This window comes from Vicugna pacos, chromosome 6 (genome assembly GCF_048564905.1).
Source record: "Vicugna pacos chromosome 6, VicPac4, whole genome shotgun sequence".
NCBI lineage: Eukaryota > Metazoa > Chordata > Mammalia > Artiodactyla > Camelidae > Vicugna > Vicugna pacos.
In genome coordinates this window covers 70,352,643-70,379,012 of record NC_132992.1, presented here as the reverse complement: position 1 = coordinate 70,379,012, position 26,370 = coordinate 70,352,643, and the positions used below count along the sequence as shown (strand labels likewise).

The following is a 26,370-nucleotide window of genomic DNA, read 5'->3' as shown; positions in this document are numbered from 1 at the left end:
ATTTTCTCTAGCTCAAATTAAACATGACTGGTATATATTTGCATTGTACTGAATTCTGTAACTTTTTCTTATTTTAGATTTGTTAGCATATCCCAAAGGACTTTGACTTCATTTGATAAGTTGGCAGTTCATAACTGAAAGAATACTAATGGTGTGTTCCTTTAATGAATGTTCTTATTCTTTTGGTCTTTTGTTTTCCCCTCCAGTAGGCGTAATTAGTTAGGGGTATCTACTTGTGTTCTCACAATGAAGCCCAGACACTTGTGAAATATAATCCTAGTTTCTATGATGTTGACCCCTAATTACTATTTTATAATGATATCAACATTTATTGTCTGTAATTTTTCCTCATGCATATATATTTTACTAAATACATGATTTTAAAACCTGCTTTTATTAACATACATTTTAATATCTTTACAATTATTTGGAAACAGTTTAAAACAGCTGAGGAATATACCAATAATGGATATATTATCATTTATGTAACCAGTTTCCATAGTGTTCACATTTAGATTATTAATTTCTAATTATTATAAACAAAACTTAAGTCAATATTGCTAAACCCGTGTTTTTGTCCACATTTCTATATTCCTTTTTGGGGAGGGGTGGGAGAAGTTAATTAAGTTTGTTTATTTAATGGAGGTACTAGGGATTGAACACAGGACCTTGTGCATGCTAAGCACGTGCTGTACTACTGAGCTATGTCTTCCCCCCCACATTTCTGTATTCTTAGGATAAATTCCTATAAATGGAATTATCCAAAATATGCATACATTGCACAGTTGCTCTCCAGAAAGGTTGTATTAAGTTACATTTCCATTAGTAATGCGTGAGATTGAAATGCATTGATTTTTGGGGAGTGGTAATTAGGTTTATTTATTTATTTAAATGGAGGTACTGGGGACTGAACCCCAGACCTCGTGCACGCTAAGCATGTGCTCTAACACTGAGCTATACTCTCCCCCAAGATTGAGATATATACCTTTGCCATTTTAAAATACTAACTAATTTCATAGGGAGAAAATAGTACCTGGTTTCTGAGATTTGTATTTATTTGATCACTAGTGGAATATTTTAAAGATGATCATTAATCTTTAAATGTCCCCCCCACCCCCTTTTTTTTGGAGTGACCTCCAATTGTTACATGGAATCTAGGGATGGATAATATTCAGAGCTGTGACTTAATTTATATAAATGATCAGCAAAAAGTTGTTTAATGTCCCTTTCAATTTAGTTTTCCCTTCTTCCCTGCAACTATTTTCTGATTGTTTTTGATTTTCATACAAATGGAATAATACCATATGTGCTCTTTTTATCTGATACCTTTTGCTTAACATGTTTTTGAAATTCATTTTGTTTTGTACATTTTTTAAAATTAAGTTAACCATAACCAATAGAAAATTACACCAGTGGTACACTCTCTTAAATAAAATGCCTTTAATGCATTTTTTAAATTCTGTAAACCAGTTTGTTAACTGTTTAATTTACCTCAAGTCCAGTTTTTATCTCCCTAAGGCACTGTTTCCATCACAGTAGGCATTTTAAGCCAGTCTTGTTTTTATATATGAGTAATTTCTGGAGAGAGCACTCTACTCAGGATGAAGATGGATCAAGAATGCATAAGAAAAAATATATAAATATATTCAAATGCAAGAAAGTTCAAGTAAGTTACTAAACAAAAAATAAGGTTAAATTTCAGAATAAAAATTATCTTCAACTAGGGGTTTAAAATGCGTTTTAAAATGAGGCAGAATTTTAAGAAAATAAAAATAAGACATCCTCATTGAACAATAAATTCAAATCATTTTTGTAAACAACAGGTAACTTCCTAAGTGGCATAGTATTTATTCCATTTTATGAATATACTAAACTTTGTTTTTCCATTCTCCTGTTGATAGACATTTGCATTATTTCAGGGTTTTGCCTGTTCAGAATAAGACTGCTGTAAACATTCTTGTACAAGTCTTTTTGCTAACATATGTTTCATTTCTCTTGGTTGAATACCTTACAGTGGAATTGTTGGGTCATAGGGGTAGATGTATGTTTAACTTCATAAGCAATTGCTAAATGGTTCTCTGCTAGCAGTGTATGACATCCAGTTGCTCCATGTCTTTACCACCACTTGGGTTGTTAGTCTCTCTGTCTTCTAGCCATTCTAGTGGGTATAAAGTGGTATCTTAGAATGGTTTTAACTGCCATTTAATTTGCCAGTAAAGGTGTTGAGCACTTATTTTCTTTTGTTAAAATCTTTTACAAAGGCAAATTTGCCAGTTGATAGTAAATGCTTTAATAAAGGGTTCAGTGCAGGGTTCAGACTTATTAATCTGATTGTAAGACCACAGAGTAATTTGTAATTAAAAGTAAAATAAAAAACATTTCAAGTAGAAGATTTTTCAGAAGTTCCGTATCAGAGTGATAAGGTGTGCAGGTTTCTTGGAGTTAAGTAAATATTTGCTGTTGATTAATATTTGTGAGAACTTTGACTGATAAGTAAATGATTCAAAAGAAATATTCAGGACTATTTTGTAGAGCTGCTTTTTGAATTTGGCGTATTGAATCATTGATCCAGAAACATTAAAATTGCATAATCTGGCTTGAAAATTATTCTGTATTTGAGTCACACTTGAGAACTGATAGTCTAGGAAGGGTATCAGGTAATAATAATAATAATAATACTAGCAGCACCTAATGCTCTTATTCCAGGCATTGCTCTTAAGTGCTTCACATGCACTAATTTAATCATCACGATAACCCCTATGAGAGTAGGTACTACTTTTATCCTTATTTTCCAGTTGAGTAATCTGAAGTACAGAGGTTAAGCAATTTGCCCCAAATCATAGAGCAAGTGGTGAACTCATATTCTTACCCCTCAGTGCTAAGGTAATTAAATCAAATACAATCAGTTTTGCATTCTTAAAAAATTTTTTTGATGTTCTTTATACAACACATCATTGTATGGTAGTTGGTGGCCAGAGTTTAAATTGGGATTTCTAAGTTTGCAGATAAGTTCTCTACCTGCCTTTCTCTCTTCACTATCAACACTCTTGTCATGTATCCCAGAGTGGTGATTTATGGAAGGGAAGTTTTATCTGAATTAACAGATGGAGGACAACCCTGGTAACCTGAGATTGAGTGCTTTCCTAGAGAAAATGTCATTTCTCTTTATACCTTAATTGAGTCTTGGAATTGGAGCAGCTATTTTCAGACAGTCTTCAGCAGTGTTTGTTTAACTGGTCTTTGTAAAAATCTCTAAATGTAAATGTTTAACATCATCTGGAAACAAACTGAGTGAGATAGGAGGTTGATGGAACTTGTGCCTGAAAAATGTTGGACCTAATAACAGCACTAAATACTTGATATTCATATATACTTATGATGTATTGACACAGGAATCGCAGTTCTTAGAATTCTTTTCTTTCTTTCTGAATCCACTGCATATTGAAACCGTGAAACTCTGTCACTAGTTTGGGCTTAGACAAGATTAATCTTTGAGGAGAGGGCTATATTTTTTGGCCAATTTCCTTGAAAGAAGGTTTGGAGATGGAAGAAAATAAAAGAAGTATTGGCTTTTTCCTTAACCACATCTTTTGTGGCTTCCTCCACTTCTAATTTGGTGTCATTGTTGATATTATGGGTAAAATAAAGAAGTTGGGGTGGATGGGAAGTGTTTTGTGTATATTAAATGAGAGAATGTAAATTCTTGAATGAATAAATCATGAGATACGGGTTTATTTTCTGTGCTGTCACACTATAATTTGGCTAAATGTTTTAGTTTCTCTGGGTCTTTGTTTCTTTTTTAACAAAGTGAAGGCATTGGATTAGATGATCTTTTAAGTTTTTTTTGATGCTGAAATATTTAAATTATTCTAAAACTTATACTGACTAATACAATGAATATAATTCAATTTTTTTCATGTAGAAAATAAGTAGTACCAACATCACTTACTGAGTAGCATCCATCCCTCACTGATCTACAGTGAAGATCTTAAGTTACATGTCATATTCTGCATGCACATACACCTGTTCTTATGCTCTATTTGCCTGTCCCTGAGCCAGTACTACACTGCCTTTACTTACTGTCACTTTGTAATAAATTCAGATATCTGGTATGGTGAAGCCTCATTCTTCCACTTTGTTATTCTTTAAAATTATCTTGATTTTTTTTTTCTCTCTGTTAACTTTAAAAATCCTGTGATTTTTGTGTGTAATACTGTCATACTGCTCAGTAATCAATACCTTCTTACTGAATGAGTGTAATGAACAACAGCCAGCTAGGCTCTATAAAGCTTATGGATAACAAAGTGTGAACAAATTAATGCCAGTAAAAATATGACTCTTGACTTTTGAGAATACCACTAAAATACTTGGCTTTTCCTTTTGGAAATGTTTAATTAAATTACTTTGAACCTTGGGCTGGGTGTAATACTAAGTATCTTGAATGCTCCCTTCTTCCCCACCTCATTTCATACTCCCTTTGGATTACAGTTTTGGAAAGAGTAAGTAGGATTTTTGAAAAATTGTTGTTTAGACAGATAGTTTAAAACCACCTTGAAAGTCATGATAAATTCCACATGAAATTGATGAAACATTTTTAATGAGCACCTTTTACTTTAAAAGTAGTTGTCTACATTATATCCATAATTTGGAATTCAGACCTAGAAAGGACATTTTCATTTACTTGAAAATATTTCATATTTTTATGTATATAGTGGATGAAGTTTAGTTCTATATCACACTCACTGAAAATTTTGTTTTCCTATTTCCTAACTACCATTATCAAACATTACAGTAGAACTCTAGTGAGTTGAGGAAGAACGGTTTTTAAGGTGACACTAGATATAAAGAGGCCAGATCATGGAGTGCCTTGTAGGTTGCTGTAGGGGATTTGGATTTTGTTCTAAATGTAATGGGTTACCATTGAAGGATTTTATACAGAGGACAATATAAATATGATTTTAAGAAGATCATTATGGCTACTGTCTGATAATTAGATTGTAGGGGAAGAGAGCAAGAAGGAAAGCAGGAAGAGCAATTTAGAAGGGTGGTGGAAGTAGAGATAGAAGTGGATGGATTTAAGATAACAGAATTTTCAAGATTTCTCATGAATTAGATGTGAAGAAGAAAAAGGAATTAAAGGAATCAATGATTATTTCAGATTTCTGGCTTAGTATTTATTGAGATAAAGGAGGACTGGGAAACTTTTTTTTTTTTTAAAGAAAATGAGAATCATTGTTTCAGATCTGTAAATTTTCAAGAGACATCTAAATGATAATGTTGGGATATGGGAGGCTGGAGTTTAAGGAGAGGCACTGCTGAAAATTGTCATTCTATACATGGGACTGACAGCCATGAGGAAAGAGTGAGATCAATTGTGGACCTGAGCTTAGAAGAATTCCAGATGTAGCTGTCTGGTGAAGAAGGACGGGGGAAACCAGGATTTATCATATCATGGAAACCAAGAGAGAAGAGAGGATCAGTGCCCATTTGATTTACCAAAATGGAAATTATTGGTGATCTTGTGTTGGTTATTCTCAGAATGTCCCTTCAGATTTATTTTTGCCCTTTTCCTTGCTTTGTGCCTCAGAAGGCTGCCCTCTCTTGATTACATCACCCCGTCTTCTTTGCCTTCTGACTTTAGGTTGCATTTAGCCTGTAAAGGTACAATTGGCAGGAGATCGGACTGCAGAAGGAAAAAGAAATTAGGATATTTATTCCCTTTCCTCCTTCCTACCTGGCTGACGTTTGAGCAAAGGCTGTATTTCTCTAGCCAGGCTTGTGGGTACAGGTGTCTTTCTGGTTCTGATAAACTAAGACTTCAGAGAGGTGAGAGTTTGTACCCTTGTACCTTCTGTGAGTTTAGAGGAGTTAATAGCTTCCTGATTGCTAATCTCTGGTGTGTGTATGTGTGTGTATATGTATGTGTATGTGTGTGTGTATATATATATGTGTGTGTGTGTGTGTATATATGTGTGGAGAGAGAGAGGATGGGAGGTGGGGAGAAGTCTTCTTAATCCTGCCCATACCTTTGTAAATAGTCTCTCCATTTACCCTCTCCTCATTTATCCCTTTAAATGTACTGTCTGTTTAAGGGGCAGTTTCACTGAATTTGTGAAGGGGGACCAGTTTGGAGCAGGTTGAATAGTGAGTGGAAGATAAAGAATTAGAGACTTTGAGAGCTAATACTTATTTGAAAAGTGTGGCTATAAAGGGTAACTGAGAAATAGGGGAGGAGGTAGAGCATAGCTGTGTAGGGAATGATGGGATACTTTTAAAAACATATAAATATGGGAGATAATGGTACATTTTTATATGATAATAGGAATGATCTTGGCTAGTGGAGGAAAGATTGATAATATAGGAGAGAGAGAGTTATGGAAGGAAGCAAATCTTTATGTGAAAAAGAAAGAGCATACTTTGGTGGCCCTTTAATAGTAATCAGATGCTTACTCATTTTAAAGTAGGAGAAAAGGAGATGACTGGTTTAGCTTGGGGGGTTGTTATAGATTTGATTGTGGAAAGAATGGGAAGCTTTCATCTGATGGCTTCCTGTTTCTTCATGAAAGTGCTTTAAAGAAGTGGGAGGAAATGGAGAGGACAGGTGAGATGTTTAAGAATGAGGAAAAAGTATAAAGCAGCAACTACAGGGAGCTTTTAGAGCAATATTGAAACTGAGCAGGACCCTGTGGGACCCTGCCAGGCACAGAGGCCTTTCTGTGTCCCTGTTTCTTATTTGTAGGAAAAAGGCTTTCAGCCTGCTAGACCATCCCTGAGCTCCAAAGGACAAATTCTAACAGTTGCTAAATGGCGGAGTGAAAGAATGCAGAAAAAACCATAGTACAGCAATGGGGCAGGGTCCTGGTTCTTCCTAGGGAGATGTGCATAACAATTTGATACATATCTCAGTTCTGTAGGAACTAAGGCCTCCACCCAAGTGGAGGGTGGTAACTTCAGGATGAACCTGAGCACATAGGCCCCAGACTGGTTGGAACTGCAAAGCTGATAGTAGAGATTCCTGGAACACCCTCTGTTACCTCATCACCAGCCAGTCAGGGGAGGGTCACACACCCTGCAGCATTCCCCCCAGTTTTGCCTATAAAAATTCTTTCCTGAAAACCATTGGAGAGTTTGGGTGGACCTTTTGAGCGTGAGCCATCCCATTCTCCTTGTTTGGGCCTTGCAGTAAACTTTTCTCTGCTCAAAATTCCAACATTTTAGGTTGTTTGGCCTCACTGTGTGTCAGGCACATGAACTTGGGTTTGACAATAATATTGCTATGGTTGAGGTTGTTAATTGTGAATTTATGACAGTAACCATTCTGCCTAGATATGTGATTTTCTTCAGTATTCCACTGGTCTGTTGCAGTCATGGAGAAGGTTAGCTGGATTTCTGCCAGGAGAGTATTAGAGAGAGACATGGGAAACACCGAATTGAGTTCAAGGAGTGATTATACGGATGGACTGTGAAATATAAACTGGATAAAAATGAGAGTGAAACTAGGAGATTGATAGGGAGAAGGGAGAAAGTGAAGGGTTTCATGAATAGGTGGTCTCATTAAGAACTAAGAATTATTTCTGAGGGCCAGTTGAACAAGTGAGTTTGGAAAGATCAAGTCTTTTTCATTTATGTACCAAGTGACTAGAATTTGTGCAGATTTAACTACTTGGAATCTTCCATTCTAAATCGACAGTTTAAATCTGCATTCTAGCAAAACAGACGCAGGTGTGTGGTGCGCGCGCGCACACACACACACACACACACACACACACACACACACACAGAGTTAAGGACTTATAGAGCTTATGAGTGTGATTTCAAACATGACATATTTTAAAGTCTATTAAAATTTGTTTTGTCTACTTGATAGGTATGGATATTTATCATTATCAGTATTTATCCATTATCAATATTTATCAAGTCAACTTTCTGTGTTAACTTCTGTTTTCTATAAATTGGACACAGGAAAATAATTTTCTCTGATAAATATCTGGATCTACTTAGGATCTTTCTATGAAATTTGTGACATAAGATCTAAACTCACTTTTCGAAACCATTAGAAAACTTATTTATTGTTGGTATAGTCTTTTTGGAAAGCAATTTGGCAGACTCTTATGTATAGTTAAGCATAGACTTACTGGTTACAGTAATGATCCAGTAGTTTCACTTGGTATTGACTCCAGTGAAATGAAAACTTAACAGTCACATAGAAACCTAACTGCTAATTCTAAAGCTGGAAACAAACCCAAATGTACCTCAGCTGGTGAAATGATAAACTTTGGTACATTCATAAAATGGAATACTGTTTGGCATTGCATGCAACAACATGGGTTGATATCAAATGCATTATGCTAAGTGAAAGAAGCCAGACTTCAAAAGGCCACATACTGTATGATTCCATTTTAATGATATTTTCCAATAAGCAAAACTAAAGGGACAGAAAACTGACTAGTGGTTGCCAGGGTGCAGTGTGGGGGGACGTCTAACTGCAAAAGGCAGGAAGGAATTTTTTGTGGTGTTCTATATTGTCTATATCTGTTCTATGTCTTGATTGGGGTGGTAGTTACATGACTGTGTTTTTCAAACTCAGAAATGTACACTTAAAAGTGAATTTTAGAGGGGGAAGGTATAGCTAGTGGTAGAGTGTGTGCTTACTAGCATGAATGACGTCCTGGGTCAATCCCCGATACCTCCATTAAATAAACAGGCGAACAAACATAATCCCGCCCCTCCCTGGCAAAATTTTTTAAGTGAATTTTAGTATATATATTATACTTAACGTTCTAGTATATATGTTACCATAAAAGAATATTTTGGAAAACTATTTCAAGAAAATGTTATTCTGTTTGTTTTTAGATTTTGCTTATGTAACTTTTTGGGAGGAGAAAGTGGTGGATAAGCATCATTGGCATTTGTGAAATTCTTTGAAGCTCCAGAAAAAGAGTAAATGCTGAATTTGTCTACATTTAGCAAACATTCTTATCATATATTTAAAAGACTGTTACAATGTTAGTTAGTAAAGCCCAAGAGACTTATACAGTGTCCTTGTTTTACAGATGAACCTGAAGCCTAACAAGATTCTACTGTATAGCACAGGGAAATATATACAAGATCTTATGGTAGCTCACAGAGAAAAAAATGTGACAATGAATATATGTATGTTCATGTATAACTGAAAAATTGTGCTCTACACTGGAATTTGACACAACATTGTAAAATTATTATAAATCAATAAAAAATGTTAAAAAAAAAAAAAAAAGAACCTGAAGCCTGGGTTAGGTTAGCTAAAGTTACACACAGCTAATTAGTGGCAGAGCTAGTTCTAGAATTTAAGTGATAGAGTCCTAATTTGTTGTTTGTTTTTCTAAAACACACTTTTTATTTTAAGTTATTCTTTCTACAGACTATTTTTAATTCCTTTTCAGAACCTTTCAATTGTGTCTTCCTAAAGCTGGAAACCACTCCCTTCCTGGTGGTAGGAAAGTCCTGTGTCTGGTTGATAATAGGAAGGCTAAATTTGAGAGATACTACATCACTTAGAGTTTGCTTAGACGTAGTCAACAAGTTATAAAGACACTTTGCTTTAACCGTGGAAAACTGGATGCTAGGTTTTGGAGTTGTCAGAGGCTGCCAGTTAGAAATAAGCTTTTGTAACTTCATTGCATTAAAAAAAATCTTTTCAGATTATTATGATTATTGGTTTGTTGGGAAGGTAGAAAGGTTTAAGAGTTTAGGTTCTTTCTGGTTACCATAAGTAATGAGGATTTCTTTTATAAACACTGAGAAGATAGGAGAAAGCACTAGAAACAGACTAAATAATTATACATTCAGGAAATAGATAATAGAATGTCATTCAGAATATAATAGCAGCTTTAGTTGTCTTCTTTTTAAAAAATTTTTATTGAAGTATAGTCTGTTTACAATGTTGTGTCAGTTTCTGGTGTACAGCACAATACTTCAGTCATATAGGAACATACATACATTCATTTTCATATTCTTTTTCACCATAAGTTACTACAAGGTATTGAATATAGTTCCTTGTGCTATAGAGTATAAACTTGTTGCTTTAGTGGCCTTCTATTCATAGGACTCAACTTTCACTGTCCCTCTTATGTTCACCTTCCTCCTTGTATAGGAGTTTCACACTTGCCGCTGGACCCCAGTTCTAGAACCAGACTTAGAGTTCCTGCCCCTCAGAGATATGGTGATATTGTGGATATTGCAGACCCAGTCACAGATACAGCAGGTGGCCTGGTTTCTTTCTTGGTTTTGAAGCTGTCTGTATCCTGCAGCCTTCCTGGGAGTTATTTCCTGTAAGCCATAGCCCCAGGCAGAGTTGACAAGTTGTTTTCCTTATAAGGGAGCCCTACCCAGCCCTAGCTATGATCGAGCTCTGATAAGTCTTCTAAGTTCTCTGTCTCATATGGAGCACTTTTAGTCCCTTTTTTCCAGGGAAGCCTGCCACTGCCTGTTTCTGTACCAGGAGCCTAGTGGGCCCCTGGCTTCAGCACCACATACTTTTTGCATTTATGTTCCTTATTTTCACTGCCAGAGAGATATTTATATTATTTTTTGAGCCAGCTATGCATTGTTTGTGTATATATTTGATACATTTATATATTGTTAATTGTGTGAATTTACTGTACCATCTTGATTAGAAGCCTTTCTGATCTTTCACAACCATGGTTTCTTACAGTAAAAATTGGAATTATAGCCCCTACTTCTTAGTGTTTCTTTGTGTTGATGACATTATAACAATATCTAGCATAAAGTCAGTTCTCCTTATATGGGAGCTATTGTATTTTCAAGTGAATCCTTGAATTCCTTGTTGGTTTCTGTGTTTAGACAGCTAGCTATATATATATATATATATAGTGACCCCAAAACACTTGTCAGTCATTGTTTGAAATTTCTGCAAATGTGTCTGGAGATTATGGCATGTTTTGAGGCTTTTGGCTGAGACATTTAAAATGAATTTTAATCTATGCCCTAGCAACCTTGATTTGGAGGTTTTTCAGGATGAATTGCAAAAATTTTTTTCAATGTAATAAAGTGCTGAAGTGCTTTATTCTTTGTATTTGTGGTGTTCGGGTAACTGATATTCTTTTAAGCTCTATTGCACGTACTTTCCATTAGCTACTAATCAAAAAAGTCAATGCAGTATGTGTAGATATCATAGAGATTATGGAAGTTGTAATGGAGTAAATTTTAGGAAAATGGAATGTTAAAGTGTGCCTGAGGGATGAAAAAGGGTAGTTTTGAGATGGAGGTACTGGCTTCCACAACCATAATTATGATTGAGGTAGAGATCCTCTTTAGGAGAGAGAAATAAAAAAGAGGGATAAAATATTGTTAAGACAGATTTCCAGTTTGTGTGTTTAGATGAGAACTGATACACTTGCATATTGTAACCCCTAAAGCCTTTACTCTAGTCACTTAAACTTTACCCATGAATTCAGAAGCATAAATTAAAATTTTTTTCTTTTCAAATAGAAATGTCAGATTATTCTTTTTTCTTGCATCTTGGGTTTGAATTAATGGAGGGATGAGTCTTACAGATTATCATCTACTACTATTTTTAAGGGAGGCCCAAGTATATTATTCTGTCCTTTAGCAATGTGTCTCAGATTTTGCTTGCTGATAAATGATCTTACTTCCTTATTTCCTTAGCTAGAATAATAAGACACACTATTTCCTTTTTCCTCTTACATCAAGCCCTGAATAAGCCTTTGCTTTTATTTTTGTCTTATGTTGTAAACTCTTGTGTGCATCTAGGTGTTTGAAACCATGAAAGTGTAGTATCAAGTAAGAAACATGGCACGATACCACTTAGAGTTTTAAAGTTAATCTACCAGTCACGAATGAGAACTAATTCAGTATGCCAGCCCATCATGTAGTCATTCTCAGGTGAACTTTAGATATGTGTTTCGAGGAGGACTAATCTTGTCTAGTGATTACATTTGCAGTACTTTGGTTAAGCTAAGATCTTATCAAGTTCTTGGTGGTTATGCATTTCTCCCCAAACTAAAAGGTTTTTTAAAAGACTTAACAAGTCTCTTTGTCAGAAACTGTGGTGTGATTCTGAAATATTTGATTAAGTAGAAGATTCATTATAATTCTGATCCAGAATCTTTCTTGTGTTAGGAAATAATTAGACATTATATGTCACGGTAACTGCTAAAATTTTGCTTTTTTCCTTTTCAATATTTTTCTTTTTTTGTTTTTGTTAATATATATTAAAATTTTGGTTTTTGGGGGGGGTAGGTAATTAGGTTTGTTTGTTTGTTTCTTTGTTTTAATGGAGGTACTGGGGATTGAACCCAGAACCTCATGCATGTTAAGTATGTGCTCTACCACTGATCAATATCCTCCTCTCCTTTTTCTCTTTTTCAGTATGACACAAGACTGTGTTAATGTTTAAAAAATTCTCATATTGAAAAATAACTGATGTACGTAGTATAAATACAATTGTCGTACATCAAAATAGATTGAGGCTTTATATTGAGCTTTTGCCATTGACACTTCTATTATACTGGCTGGTGAATTTCCTTTGACCTGTATTGCCACATTAGACCTTTGTGAAGCAGTATATAGTTTGATGGAAAGAACACAGGATTTGAAATTAGAGGACTTGATGTCCTGCCTCTGTCAGTTTACCAGCTCTGTGACTTTGACCTTTTTGAGATTTTTTTCCTTGTAAGTAATTTGAAAGGAATAATATCTGTCTCATACAATTGCTATAAATATTAAAATTAAACGAAAATGTTTTGAAACTATAACATACTCTTTGCATGTGACAGTGTTTCTCAGTTGGGGTATTTGTTGTATTTTGGCAAAATAGCAGTGCTGTCCTCACAGATTGTCATCATATGGATGAAAAGACTGCCCACCTTTGGTTTGATGTGTCAGTTTCACTTAGGGTGAATATCCTTAGATTTTTTGTCTGCCTTTGTATTTTCCCTAACAATAAATTTCTCCACTTTATAAGGATTCCTCTTTTGCCAAAGTTGGAAATTAGTTAGGCTTTATCATTACATTCAGCTTCATAGTGTCATGAAAAATAAGGGCTATCTGGAGCCACACTGGGACTTAGCCTTCTTGACGTTACTGGTTCTCAGTGGGGTTGGTCAGTACCTCCCCTGTGATATGCTTAGTTCTTTGAGGGTGCACTTTTGGTCTCCACAATGATAAGAGTAGGGTGAATGTAGCAGCGTTGGAATTCGGTGAGTGAGAGGCAGGAATGCCATACATCCCACAAGTCTGAGACAGTTCTGCATGACTTTTGAACATTTCTCCAGACCTTCTTATAGGTGAAAAACCTGTTTGTACTTACCTGATCCTAATTCTGTTTTACATTTAAACACAAAGTGGTTTTTTTTTTTTTGCATGGTTTTAATAGACACTGCATTTTCCAGGAATGTAACTACTGAGTAAACCAAGGGCAAGTTGTACTTTGTTTTGTTCAGAACTATAACAAGAGTTGTTATTGAGAAAACCGTATTACCAGTGGCATTGCCCCTTGTGGTATTTGATTTAACACAACTCATTAGTGTCAGTTTTCATTTGTAGCTGTCACATTCATGGCATTTCTATGTGTGGGCGCAAGTGTCTGTTTCCTTATTAATGTGAATTCTAGGAAGATTATACCTGAGCATTTACGTATTAAAATATTTTATTAAAATTACTTTTTTCCCTCTTATTATTAGGCATTATCTTAATTTTTAAAAACCAAGGATAGGTAAGTTACCAACTTGCATTTCTCTTTAGATTTATGGTCTCAAAAAAACTTCTGTTTTAGTGGGAATTCAAGATGCAGCCTATATTTAGTGGAAGTCTGTGTGACCTTTCCAGGGAGATAGGAGGTCTGTGTTGACCTACATTGTTGATGTCTGTCCTTGTCTTCGTCCCTTTCCTTTCCTTTTTTTCCCTTTCCCTTCCTTTTCTGTTTTTCCTTCCTGTTACGAACTATTTGATATATAGACAAGAATATGGTACTGTATATGTAAGTAATGAAGCATATAAAAAACCAATACCTGTGAGCCCACCACCCAAGCTTAAGAAATAAAACATCACAAGTGTTGTTGGTATATTTATCCTTGATTTCCATCCACCTGTCTTTCCACAAGGGATGAAAATATTCGGAATTTTGTTTGGTTTTGTTTACTTATTGTTCCCTTCGTTTTTTTTTGAAGTTTACTACATTTTGTATGTATTTCAAAAATATGTTTAGTTTTGCTTATTTTTTAACTATAAAAATGGAACCATACTGTATGTATATTCTTACTTGCTTTGGCTAATCAACATTGTATTTTTAAAGATTCATCTATGTAAATTTGTGTAAAAGTGGTTCATTTCCTCAGATATATGTATTAATTGTATGACTATATCATATAATTTATCTTTTCTCCTGAAGATGGACATGTTTTCCCCCATATTGTTGGTATTACAAATATATTCTTGCTTATGTCTTCAGGTGCACGTATGTAAGTGTTTCTATGCAACAGTGAATTTAAAACATTTTTGGTGGTGACTCCCCCTTACCCCCACACATAGAGTTGACGGAAGAACGAGAATCAGTATGCACCCTTACCACAAGTGATGTATTCATCTTTTCCTTTCTATTTCTCTCTCTTCTCTTTAGGTGCTGATTGTGCCCTAAATGATTTCACACTTGGTTTTCACAGTTCAAGGTAGTTGACTTGGTTTCCTTTGGAGAGCAATTGTGTTGACCTACCTTTCCTTTGCTTGTAGAATGTGTCAGAGGGCAGCATCTCATCTCATTCAGAGGTGAGAGTGCAACTGGCTGAGCAGGAGCAATGCTCCCACACCTGGAAACATCTGGTTCTTGAGCTCAATACAGTTTCAGCCAGGACTAAATTTGGATTCAGCCCTTAAGTACCTGATGAAATGAATTTCCTCGGCATGCTTTAACTAAATATTTTGAGTTATGCCAGAGTTGCACCAATCTCTGAGGATGCAAGGGGCAGGATGGGATTGGTTGGGGTATTTTATTCTTGATATTTACTGTGATGGAATATGTACTTGATATTTGCATCGGACTTGGCTCCCCCTTTTACTTAACTGTATGTAAACTGTGTATTCTTTAAGGCTTGCAATAGTTTTCAGTTTTCTTTTGACTTCCTAATGTGCATGTTCAGATATTTCAGATACTTCCTCTTACTTGAATTCTTCATTCTTCTTGCAGTGTAGATAGCATGAATTTTTGGCTGAAGAGGAAAAAAGAGTTAGTTGACATGAAAATTTATTTGACTTTACTCTTAAGTAATTATAAAGTTAGGCAAAGAAGCTACATGTTTTAACTTTGATTTAGTGTTTAATTATTTAGAATTATTAGAATTGTCACAGAGCTGTGCTTTCAACCTCAGAGGGAGATGTTTCTACTTGGCAATATTTTTAAAATGTTTATTTTATTTTTTAGTGAAGTATAGTTGATTTACAATCTTGTGTTAGTTTCTGGTGTACAGCATAGTGATTCAGTTATACATATATAAATATTCTTTTTCATGATAGGTTAATACAAGATGCTGAATGTATTTCCCTGTACTATACAGTAGGACCTTGTTGTTTATCTGTTTTATACATAATAGTTTGTATCTGCTAATCCCAGACTTCTGATTTATCCCTTTCTCCCCTTTCCTCTTTGGTAACCGTAAGTTTGTTTTCTTTGTCTGGGAGTCTGTTTCTGTTTTGTAAATATGTTCATTTGTATCATTTTTTAAATTTCACATATAAATATCATACTTTTCTTTCTTTGATTTACTTCACTTAGTATGATAATCTTTATGTCCATCCATGTTGCTGCAAATGGCAGTACTTCATTCTTTTTTTTATTGCTGAGTGGTATTCCATTGTATGCGTGTGTATGTGTGTGTGTACCACAACTTCCTTATCCATTCGACAGTTGATGGACATTTAAGTTGCTTCCATGTCTTGGCTATTGTAAATAGTGGTGCAGTGAACTGCATGTGTCTTTTTGAATCATATTTTCCTCTGGGTATATGCCCAGGAGTGGGATTGCTGGACCGTAGGGTAAGTCTATTTTTAGTTTTTTAAGGAACCTCCATACTGTCCTCTATAGTGGCTAAACCAATTTGTATTCCCACCAAAAGTCTAGAAGGTTTCCTTTTTCTCCACACTCTCTCCAGCATTTATCGTGTGTGGTCTCTTTAATGATTGCCATTCTGACTGGTGTGAGGTGTTACCTTACTGTGGTTTTGATTCACATTTCTCTGATAATTAGTAATACTGAGCATCTTTTCATGTGCCTGTTGGCCATATATATGTCTTCTTTGGAGATATGTCTATTTAAGTGTTCGGCTCATTTTCTGATTAGGTTGTTTGTCTTTTTGTTACTGAGTTGTAATGAGCTGTTTGTATATTCTGGAAATTAAGCCCTTGTCAGTTGCATTATATGCAAATATTTTCTTACAGTCCATAGAATGTCTTCGTTTTGTTTATGGCTTCCTTTGCTGTGCAGAAACTTGTAAGTTTGATTAGGTCCCATTTATTTATGTTTGCTTTTATTTCTAGACTGCTCTAGGAAAACATTGCTACGATTTATGTGAGACAGTGTTTTGCCTATGTTCTCTTCTAGGAGGTTTATGGTCTTGTCACTGTCATTGTAAATGCCACTGATTTCTGTATGTTAATCTTGTAGCCTGCTACCTTGCTGAGTCCATTAATCAGCTCTTGTGTGGAGTCTTGAGGGTTTTCTGTATATAGTACCATGTCATCTGCATATAGTAACAATTTTACCTCCCTTCCAATTTGGATCCCTTTTATTTCTTTTTCTTGTCTGATTGCTGTGGGTAGGACCTCTAAATCTAATACTATGTTGAACAGAGGTAGTGAGAGTGGGCATCCTTGTCTTGTTCCAGATTTTAGTGGGCAGGCTTTCAACTTTTCACCATTGAATATTATGTTGTCTGTGATTTTTTTTCACCAATACTTTATGTTGAGATATGTTCCCTCTATACCCACTTTGGTAAGAGTTTTTTTATCATGGATGGATGTTGAATTTTATCAAATGCTTTTTCTGCATGTATTGAGATGATCATGTGGCTTTTGTCCTTTCTTTTGTTTCTGTGATGTGTCATATTGGTTGATTTGCATATATTGAATCATCCTTGTTACTATGATGAATCCAACTTGATTGTAGTTGTTGGATTCAGTTTGCTAATATTTTGTTAAGAATTTTTGTATCTTTACTCATTAACGATATTGGCCTGTAATTTTCTTTTCTGGTAGTGTCTGTCAGGGTGATGGCAGTGTCATAGAATGAGTTTGGGAGTGTTCACTCCTCTTCAGTCTTTTGGAAGAGTTTGAGAAGGATTGGTATAAATTCTTTGTATGTTTGGTAGGATTCCCCAGTGAAGCCATCCAGTCCTGGACTTTTATTTTCAGGGAGTTTTTGTTTTGTTTTGTTTTGTTTTTTTCAAATTACAGATTCTATTTCATGTCTAGTAATTGGTCTGCTCAAATTATCTATTTCTTCTTGATTTAGTTTTGGGACTGTATGTTTCTAGAAACTTGTCCATTTCTTCTAGGTTGTCCATTTGGTTGGCATGTAATTGTTCATAGCACTCTCTTATGGTTTTTTGAATATCTCTGGTATGGCTTGTTATTTCTCCTCTTTCATTTTTTTGTTTTGTTTTGTTTGTTTGGGTCGTCTTGCTTTTCTTCTTGGCGAGCCTGGCCAGATATTTGTCAATTTGTTTATTCTATCAAAAAAACAGCTCTTGGTTTTATTGTTTTTTTTTTTAATTTTTAAAAAATCTCTAATTTATTTCTTCTCTGATATTTATTATTTCTTTCCTTCTGCTGAGTGTAGGTTCTGTATGTTCATCTTTTTCTAATTCTTTTAGGTGGTAGGTTAGGTTGTTTGTTTGAGGTTTTTGTTGTCTTTTGAGACGGGCCTGTATTGCTATGAACTTCCCTATTAGGACTGCTTTTGCTGCATCCCATAGATTTTGTGTGGTTGTGTTATTATCATTTGTCTCAAGGTATTTTTTTAATTTCCTCTTTGATTTCATTGTTAACCCATTGGCTTTTTAGTGGCATGTTGTTTAGTCTCCATGCAGTCATTTTTTTTTCTCATTTCTCTTTCTGTGGTTGTTTTCTAGTTTCATGCCATTGTGGTCAGAAAAGATGCTTGAAATAATTTCTATCCTCTTCAATTTGTTGAGGCTTGTTCTGTGTCCAAGTATGTGGTCTATTCTAGAGGATGTTCCATGTGCACTTGAAAAGTATGTATATTTTGGTTTTTTTGGGGGGGAGGGCGGGTAATGTCCTGAGAATATAAATTAAACCTAACTGTTCTGTTGTATCATTTAGCATCTCTGTTGCCTTGTTGACTCTGTCCAGAAGACCTATCCATTGCTGTTAGTGGGGTGTTAAAGTCTCCTACTATTATTGTATTCCCATCGGTTTCTCCCTTTATGTCTGTTAGTATTTGTTTTATGTATTTCGGTTGACCCCATGTTGGTTGCATATATGTTAATGAGTGTAATATCCTCTTCTTGATCCTTTTATCATTATATAGTGCCCTTCTTTATCTTTCTTTATGGTCTTTGTTTTAAAGTGTATTTTATCTGATATGAATGTTGCTACTGCTGCTTTCTTACCACTTCCATTTGTATGAAATACCTTATTTTGTCCTCTCACTTTCAGTCTATGTGTGTTCTTCACCCTAAAGTGGGTGTCTTGTAGGCAGCATATTTATTGTAGACTCTTGTTTTATTATCCAGTCTGTCACTCTTTGTCATATGATTGGGGAATTTAGTCCATTGACATGTAAGGTAATTATCGATACATATGTGTTTATTGCCATTTTAAACCTTATTTTCCAGTTGATTTTGTATTTTTCTTTATTCTTTTTCTTTTTGGGGTTTGATGATTTTCTTTTGTATTATGCTTGAGTTCTCTTCTTTTTGGTTTTTGTGAATCTATTGTATGTTTTTGATTCGTTGTTACCCTGTTTTTCAAGTATGTTAACCCATTACTGTATCTACTTGCTTTGGACTGGTAGTCTAAAGACTCAAACACATTCAAAAAAAAAAAAAAAAGAGAGAGAGAGAACTACATTTTCTTGCTCCCCTTTCCCATTATTTTATGATTTTGATGTCCTCTTTTACATCTTGTTTATTCTTTGGCTGTTCATTGTAGTTACCATTTTTCCATTATGACTTTCTCTTCTCTATAGATTCTTGCTTTTCTGTTTAGGAAAGATCTTTCAATATTTTTTTTTAGGATCGGTTTATTATTGCTGTATTCTTTTAGGTTTTGATTGGGAAATTCTTTCTCTCTGCTTGCAGTTTAAATGAGAATCTTGCTGGGTGCAGTATCATAGGTTGCAGGTTTTTCCTCTTTCAGAACTTTTAATATATCTTGGCATTCCCTTTTGGCCTGCAACATTTCTGTAGAGAAATCAGGTGATAGCCTTATGGGGGTTCCCTTGTAACTAACTCTTTGTTTTTCTCTTACTTGGGTTTATCTTGTTTGGGACCCTCTGTGCATCCTGTACCTGGATATCTGTTTCCTTTTTTAAGTTTAGGAAGATTTCAGCGATAATTTCTTATACATTTTCCATCCACTTTTCTCTTTCTTCTCCTTCTGAGATCCCTATTATGCATAGATTGGCATGCTTTATATTATCCCATAGGTCTCTAATATTGCTTTCATTTTTTTTCATTTGTCTTTCTGTCTGCTGTTCTGATTGGGGATTTCCATTATTCTGTCTTCCAGATCGCTTACTTACTTTTCTGCTTTATTTAGTTTGCTATTTATTGCCTTCAGCTTAGTTTTCATCTTGGCAAATGGGTTTTCTAATTTTAATTGGCTCCTCTGTATAGTTTCTATTCCTTGTTACAGTGATCTGCATTTCTATCAATAGTCTTCCTTAATTCCTTCAGTATTTTTGTTATCTCCTTTTTGAATTTGGAATCTGATAGATTGGAGAAGTCTGTTTCATTGTTCTTTCAGGGGATTTCTCTTGTTGTTTTAATTGAGAGTAGTTCCTCTGCTTTTTCATTTTACTTATATTTCTCTGACTCTATGAATTTAGGAGTAACAGTTACCTGCTGTGGTCTTGAAGGGCTGTTTTTACGTGGGAATATCCCTGTGTAGCCTGTGTGAGAGCTACATATTTTTATTGCAAGGGCTGTTTTTAGTGTGGATACCTGCCACATCTTTCCTCAATGTGTGCTTGTTGTTATCCCTTCGATAGAGGGTGTGATTTGGTGTTGTGGTGACCAGATCCTGCACTGGATGTTGAGTGGGGCCTACTCTTTGCTCTGTGGTTGTCATAGCTGTGTTGGCGGCTAGGTCTACTCCCTAATGTTGGAGTAGAAGTCCCCAGATCTGTTTCTGAGTTGTGTGAGGTAGGCAGAACTGGAGCACTTCTGCTGGGTGAGGAGCCACTGAGTATTCTGCAGGAATTGTCCCCTAGAAAGTGCACTCTGTGGTATCACCTGTCATCCATTGCGTGGGCTCACAAAGTACACTGTTGTTGGTGCTGTCCTTGGCTCCTCCTCAGCCATGGGAATGCAGGCAATCTGTCTAGGTGTCCCTGATGCACTGTTCTCACAAAGACACGAGGGTAGATCTGCTGAAGTCAGGCACCAGGACTCGATGTAGTCACATGTAACCATGCACCTGGACCTGCTGTGGGAGCTACGGAGTCAGTCCAGACCCCAGCCCCACCACCACTCATACCCGCAAAGCCTGCAGCTGCTAATGCTGGACCTGGCCCAGCTGCGCACCAATAATCTGCTTGGATGTCCCGCATGCGCTAAGCTTCCAAGAACGTAAATCCGCTAACGGTACCTGGGACACAGCTCAGATTTCAGCCCCATTTCTGAAATCTCACGGCCCCTGGGAATGGGCTCAGCTTGCAGTCTGGCCTCCTCTTTGGGGCAGCCTGCTTGTGTGCTCCCAGAGCTTGTAGAGGCTCCTCAGTTGTGAGCATGTGGAGAGGGAGGTTGCTGTGGCGGATTCCTGCTCCTACCTTTGTGCATGCATGTTAACAATAGTGCTTCTGTAGTGAAGCCACGCCCACTGGCGTGGAAGGAAGAAGCTGTTGTGGTGAGGTCCCCCCTCCCCACTTTGCATGTGTTAACAGTGGATCTTTTTATGGTGGACCCAGTCTCCATTGCACATACTCCCAGTTGTGACCTTTACCGTGCTCCAGCCCCTTCAGGCTGTCTCCCCACAGCCAACCCCAGTCCTCTCCCCAGGTTTGTCCTCTGAAGCCTGAGTTTCAGCACACAGCTCCCACACACACCAGTAGATGCACATCTCGGGCTGGGGAGTGCAGCGAGGTGGCACGGACTCCCTGTATTGGTCTCTGTGTTTTGCCTGCCGCTAACTGACTGTTGCATTCTCCTCCTAGCCTCTGAGGTTCCCATGTGTAGATATATTTTTGATTTATTTGTGGGAGGAGATGAGCTTCACATCCTTCTATTCTGCCATCTTGAACTCCTCCTCCCTACTTGGTATTATTCTTGATGACTCGTGTAGGTGGTCCTGAATAGTAATACTAGGAACAGAAATAACCAATGTACTGTTTTTAATATATTTTTAAATCTTATTTTTTATGAACATAGGACTCAAAAATAATAAACACAGTATTCATTCCAGTCTAGAAGTTGTTTTATGGTTTGCACTATTTTTTTTGTAGCAGAATAGATTAACATAAAATTTAGTGTTTTAACCATTTTTAAGTGTACAGTTCAGTGGCATTCAGTATGTTCACTTTGTTGTGCAACCATCACCACCATCCATCTTCAGAACTTAATCTTTCCAAACTGAAACTCTGTACCCAGTAAACAGTTCCCCATTCTCCTCTTCCCTCAGCCCATGGCAACCTCCATTCTACTTTCTGTTTCTGTGAATTTGACTACTCTGAATATCTCATTTACATGGGATTATGCAATATTTGTCCTTTTGTGTCTGGCTTTATTTACTTAGTATGATTTCTTCAAGATTCATCCATGTTGTAGCATGTGTCAGAACATTGCTTTTTAAGATTGAACAGCATTCCAGTATATGTATATTTGGAATAATATTCCATTGTATGTATATTTTGTTAATTTGTCACCAGACATGTGGATTACTTCCATCTTTTGACTGTTGTGACTAATTCTACTATGAACATTGGTGTACAAATATCTGTTTGAGCCCTGCTTTCAATTCTTTTTGGGCATATACCCAGTGATGGAATTACTAGATCATATGGTAGTTCTATGTTTAGTTTTTCTTAGGAATGGATGTACATTTTACTGGGTTATTTTTACATCTGTAATTTATTTTAGATGTATTTTTAATCAATAATTATAGGTCTGCAGTATCACTTTTAGTGGCTATATAGGGTTTTAGTGATGGATATGTCATGGTTTATTTGTAGGCATTTCTGTTGTTAACAGTTTTTGCTCTTATGAACAATGTTATGATTCATTTATTCACCAAATATTTATTGAACACCTGCTATGTGCTAGGCATATGTAATGGCTCTTCTGTACATACATATTTGCACATGTCCATTCACTTAGGATAAATTTTTTTAGAAGTGGGATCATTGGATTGAAGGATAGGCATATTTTGAAATGTGATTATTTTCCTATAAGTTTTTATACTGACAAACTATTTTAAAATACAGTCTCAATAATAGTAAATAGGAGTGCCAGATTCCCCAATCCTTATAAAATATTGGTTATTATTGATCTTTTTAGTATTTGTCAATCTGAAATGATAGTAATTTGCATCTCTTTGGTCACAACTAATGAAGTTGACTATCTTGTGCTTATGATTTTATCTCTTCTTTTGTCAGCTGTGTATTCATATATTTCTGTTCCTGTCTTTTTCTCATTAATTTGTGAGGGCTCCTTATACACTAAGGATATTAAATCTTTGTTTTATATTGTAGCTATTTTACCAATTTGTTGTTTGTCTCTTAACTTTCTTCATAATGTCTTTTGCAGTGTAGATGTTTTACATTTTTATAGTCAGTTTAATTAGTCTTTTATGATTTCTGTTTTTGTCCCTTGTGGTGATGGTCTTGCTCTATCCTTTCGTTTTTCTCTATTTCAGTGTGAGCTTGATAAAGGCTGAATGCACTTATTTCTTCTGGTTTAACCTTAATTATTTAACATACACACACACATATAATTGAGAGATTTCTAGAAAATATTTTTAGAAATAGAAATCTGTGTGAACTGATGACATCTGTTTGGACTAAATCTGAGATTGTAAGTAGTTAGGGAAAATGAGGTGTAGAAGGCAGGTGAGGAATCAAAACTTTATTTTAACCTTTTTTTGATGGACATCTTTTTTTTTTAGTTGAAGCATAGTTGCTTTACAATGTTGTGTTAGTTTCAGGTGTATAGCAGAGTGATTCAGTTTTATATATATGTGTGTGTGTGTGTGTGTATACACACACACACATTCTTTTTCAGATTCTTTTCCATTATATATTATTATCAGATATTGAATATAGTTCCTTGTGCTATACAGTAGGTCCTTGTTGTTTATTTTTGATGAAATTCTTCATAAAGATTGATGGAAACTTTTCCAAACCAATACTTACTTGCCATAGAAAACAAAGTACCTATTGAACCTAATTTGCTCTTTATTGATCTTTAGAGTTCAGAATGTTATTTCCTTGTTAATTTAGATATGTAGGTTATAATTGACAGGAAAAATGATACAGTGACCTCATGAGGTATTCTATAGTTCACTCACTCTAAAAATTAGTTGCATTGTGTGTCATGGTTAGAGTTTAAGTAGATGCTGCTTCCGTTGATATTCTGCTCTTTGCCTTTATAGCTGGCTTTGCCTTTTCTAGTCCGTAAATGTCATTCTTTGAGACCTTCAATTGATTACTCTTAATCTCTTTTCTCTTCTTTGCTCTGTCTTGTTGCTATGTCTGGTCTCTAATTTTTTTTGTCTTTTCCATACCGTTATTCTTTTTTTTTTTTCTTTTGTTTTTCTCTGTTTCAGTGTGAGCTTGATAAGGGTTGAAAGCACTTGTTTCTTCTGGTTTTAAAGAAATTAATCATACCATGTAATCTTTAATTTTTATGTACAGATTCTTCCCAGCAGTGTGTACATTTTAGCCTTCCTTAAACTCTGAGTGTGCAACTCTTCTTGGACAGTTGAGTTTGCTAGCTTCCTGGATGATGGTGGAGGAAGTATATGTAGAGGAAATACAGTTATTTGACCTAGAATATAATAATAAGATAATATTAAAATGATATAGTGATTTTGTTAAAATGTTGTTGAGCCTTATGAACTTAATCATGAATCTACCTTGTGACCTTGATCAAATCCTTTAAAGTGGTATATTTTTCATTTTGTAACTTTAGATGGTCTTATATTTTAGCTTCCCTTGCTTTAGATAGAATTTTACCTACATAGCAAACAGAAGAGCTAAAGATTTAAGACTTGTAGGACTTGAGGGATTATTTGGTATCTGTTTTACTCCCTCTACAAATATTTGCCTGGCACTGTCTTTGTTTTGAGGATATAATGAAGATCCTGGCTTCATGGAGTTCACAACCTTTTAAGAAAAGAAGGTTATGAAGAAACTGTGTAGTTTTATTTAAAGATTTCTGACTTCATTTTGGTGGGTCTCAGTATGCTCAAAAGAAAGAGGATTTGATCTTTTATATACCAGATAGGAAATTAAGAACTGTAAAGCAGGAAAAAGGGACCCTCAATGAGTGAAAAAGGACAGTGCTTCTCAGATTTTTCTATGTGTATGAATCACCTGAGGATCTTGTTAAATTGCAGATTCTGAGTCAGTAGGTCAAGGTGGGGCTTGAGATGGTGCATTTCTAACAAACTTATGGGTGATGCCTCTGCTTCCAATCTCTGAACCACACGTTGAGTAGAATACATAATATGTTAATACATAGTTAAGAGAAAAGAAGAATAACCTGCTGCCATTTTGAGAGGAGTGGTTTGGTGCCATGCAGCACGGACATGGAGTTCTGAGCAGCACATCAACTCGGAACTTGGTCTTGGTGAAGTGAAATTTTAAGAGCTGTTAATATTCATCTATGAAGAGGGTATATTAAGAAGGTAGTCAACACCTATTTTTTGGATGGCATCCAGAATTGAGATTGGATGGTGGGTAGGGTCTAAAACCTTTGAGAAGACACTAGGAGATAAAAGAGATGAGGATCTTCAGGTATGATAAAAGTAAATATCTAGTCAGCTAAACAAAATTTGAAAGAGTTAAGCAATGACTAGGAGGACTTAGTTTGTAATTGGGCTTTATACTTATTCTAACTGGCGTGGTGAGTCTAGTGAAAAAAATGTAAAAATAAGTACTGGTTTTTTAAATAGTGTAATGTTTTTCCCATAGGCATATTCCATGAGGAGAGTATGTCAGATTTCTTTGTTTTACAGGCTGGAATAAAGCTTAAATGTTAAGTTGTCCTTCCCTGATCTTGTTCTTCTAGTGACAGCTACTTGGAGCATAAACAACCTGGGAATTCATTTAACTTCATAGAATTAGCAGAAGACTCTTAATCTTGGAGGTGGTATAAAATGTCCAGTGGGTAATGAACATTTATCCATAGGGAAAAAATTTGAAGGGCCAAATCTTTGAACCAGCAGTCTTTTTATTCAATTCTGGGAATTTACAATGCTGGTGTTTCTAGTTGTGTTTTTAGAAATTTAGATTTTTTTTCCTTTCTGGTACACTGCTAGAAGTAATATATACTCATATATCCTCTTTAATATGGTACCTAGTTTGTTCCACTCTGAAGATATTGGGGAATTACTATTAATACTCATAATTTATTATGGCTGCTTAGTGTCATTGGAATATTGATTTCCTTGAAAATGGTTACAGTCTAGTAAGGAGATTTAGTTATTGTGCTGTTGTGGAGGCAGAAAGATGTGAAAAGTAATCATGGACAAAATCTAAATGTTCCTTTAATTATATTGGTTCATTATGATCAAATACATATCATGTGTTTTCACTAGTAACATACTCAGTGAGATTTCTGGCATTTTTGAAAAGCATTTAGGACACTTACCATTATTTTGGTATTTAGTTCTCTTTTAACACAACTGTTAAAACTGAAAGTAAAACATCAAAAGCATTATAGTCTGTTCTAGAATCAGACTAAGGAAGAAATGAAGTGAAACACACTGTAGGCTAAAAATATATTTTGCAAATTACATGTGATTGTTTTGTTAGAGCATCTATTGGAAGTGAAATTTAGCTGTTCTTAGTCTGTGGGTTTTAAAAAATGTAATTATCTGAAAGTAGATATCCATACAAAATAAGTTTCTAATGGCTTCTAGTTTTTAACTTACTTTTTCTTTAGGACTATATAAGCCTAT

The 26,370-nt window shown here is 35.4% G+C and overlaps 1 protein-coding gene across 14 annotated transcripts in view; it reads left to right on the top strand.

The window, feature by feature from the left end:
• The window catches only part of NUMB (NUMB endocytic adaptor protein), a 156,348-nt gene that overhangs the window by 11,847 nt on the left and 118,131 nt on the right, over positions 1 to 26,370 (top strand). For 6 of the 14 annotated variants that reach the window (XM_031679203.2, XM_031679206.2, XM_031679202.2 and 3 more), the window contains exon 2: positions 14,639 to 14,687. The exons of the other annotated variants lie outside the window; for them this stretch is intronic. In XM_031679203.2, coding sequence (XP_031535063.1) covers positions 14,657 to 14,687 — 31 coding nt within the window. In that variant the 5' untranslated portion in view covers positions 14,639 to 14,656. The remainder of the gene's footprint in view (positions 1 to 14,638; positions 14,688 to 26,370) is intronic. 14 annotated transcript variants of the gene reach the window in all.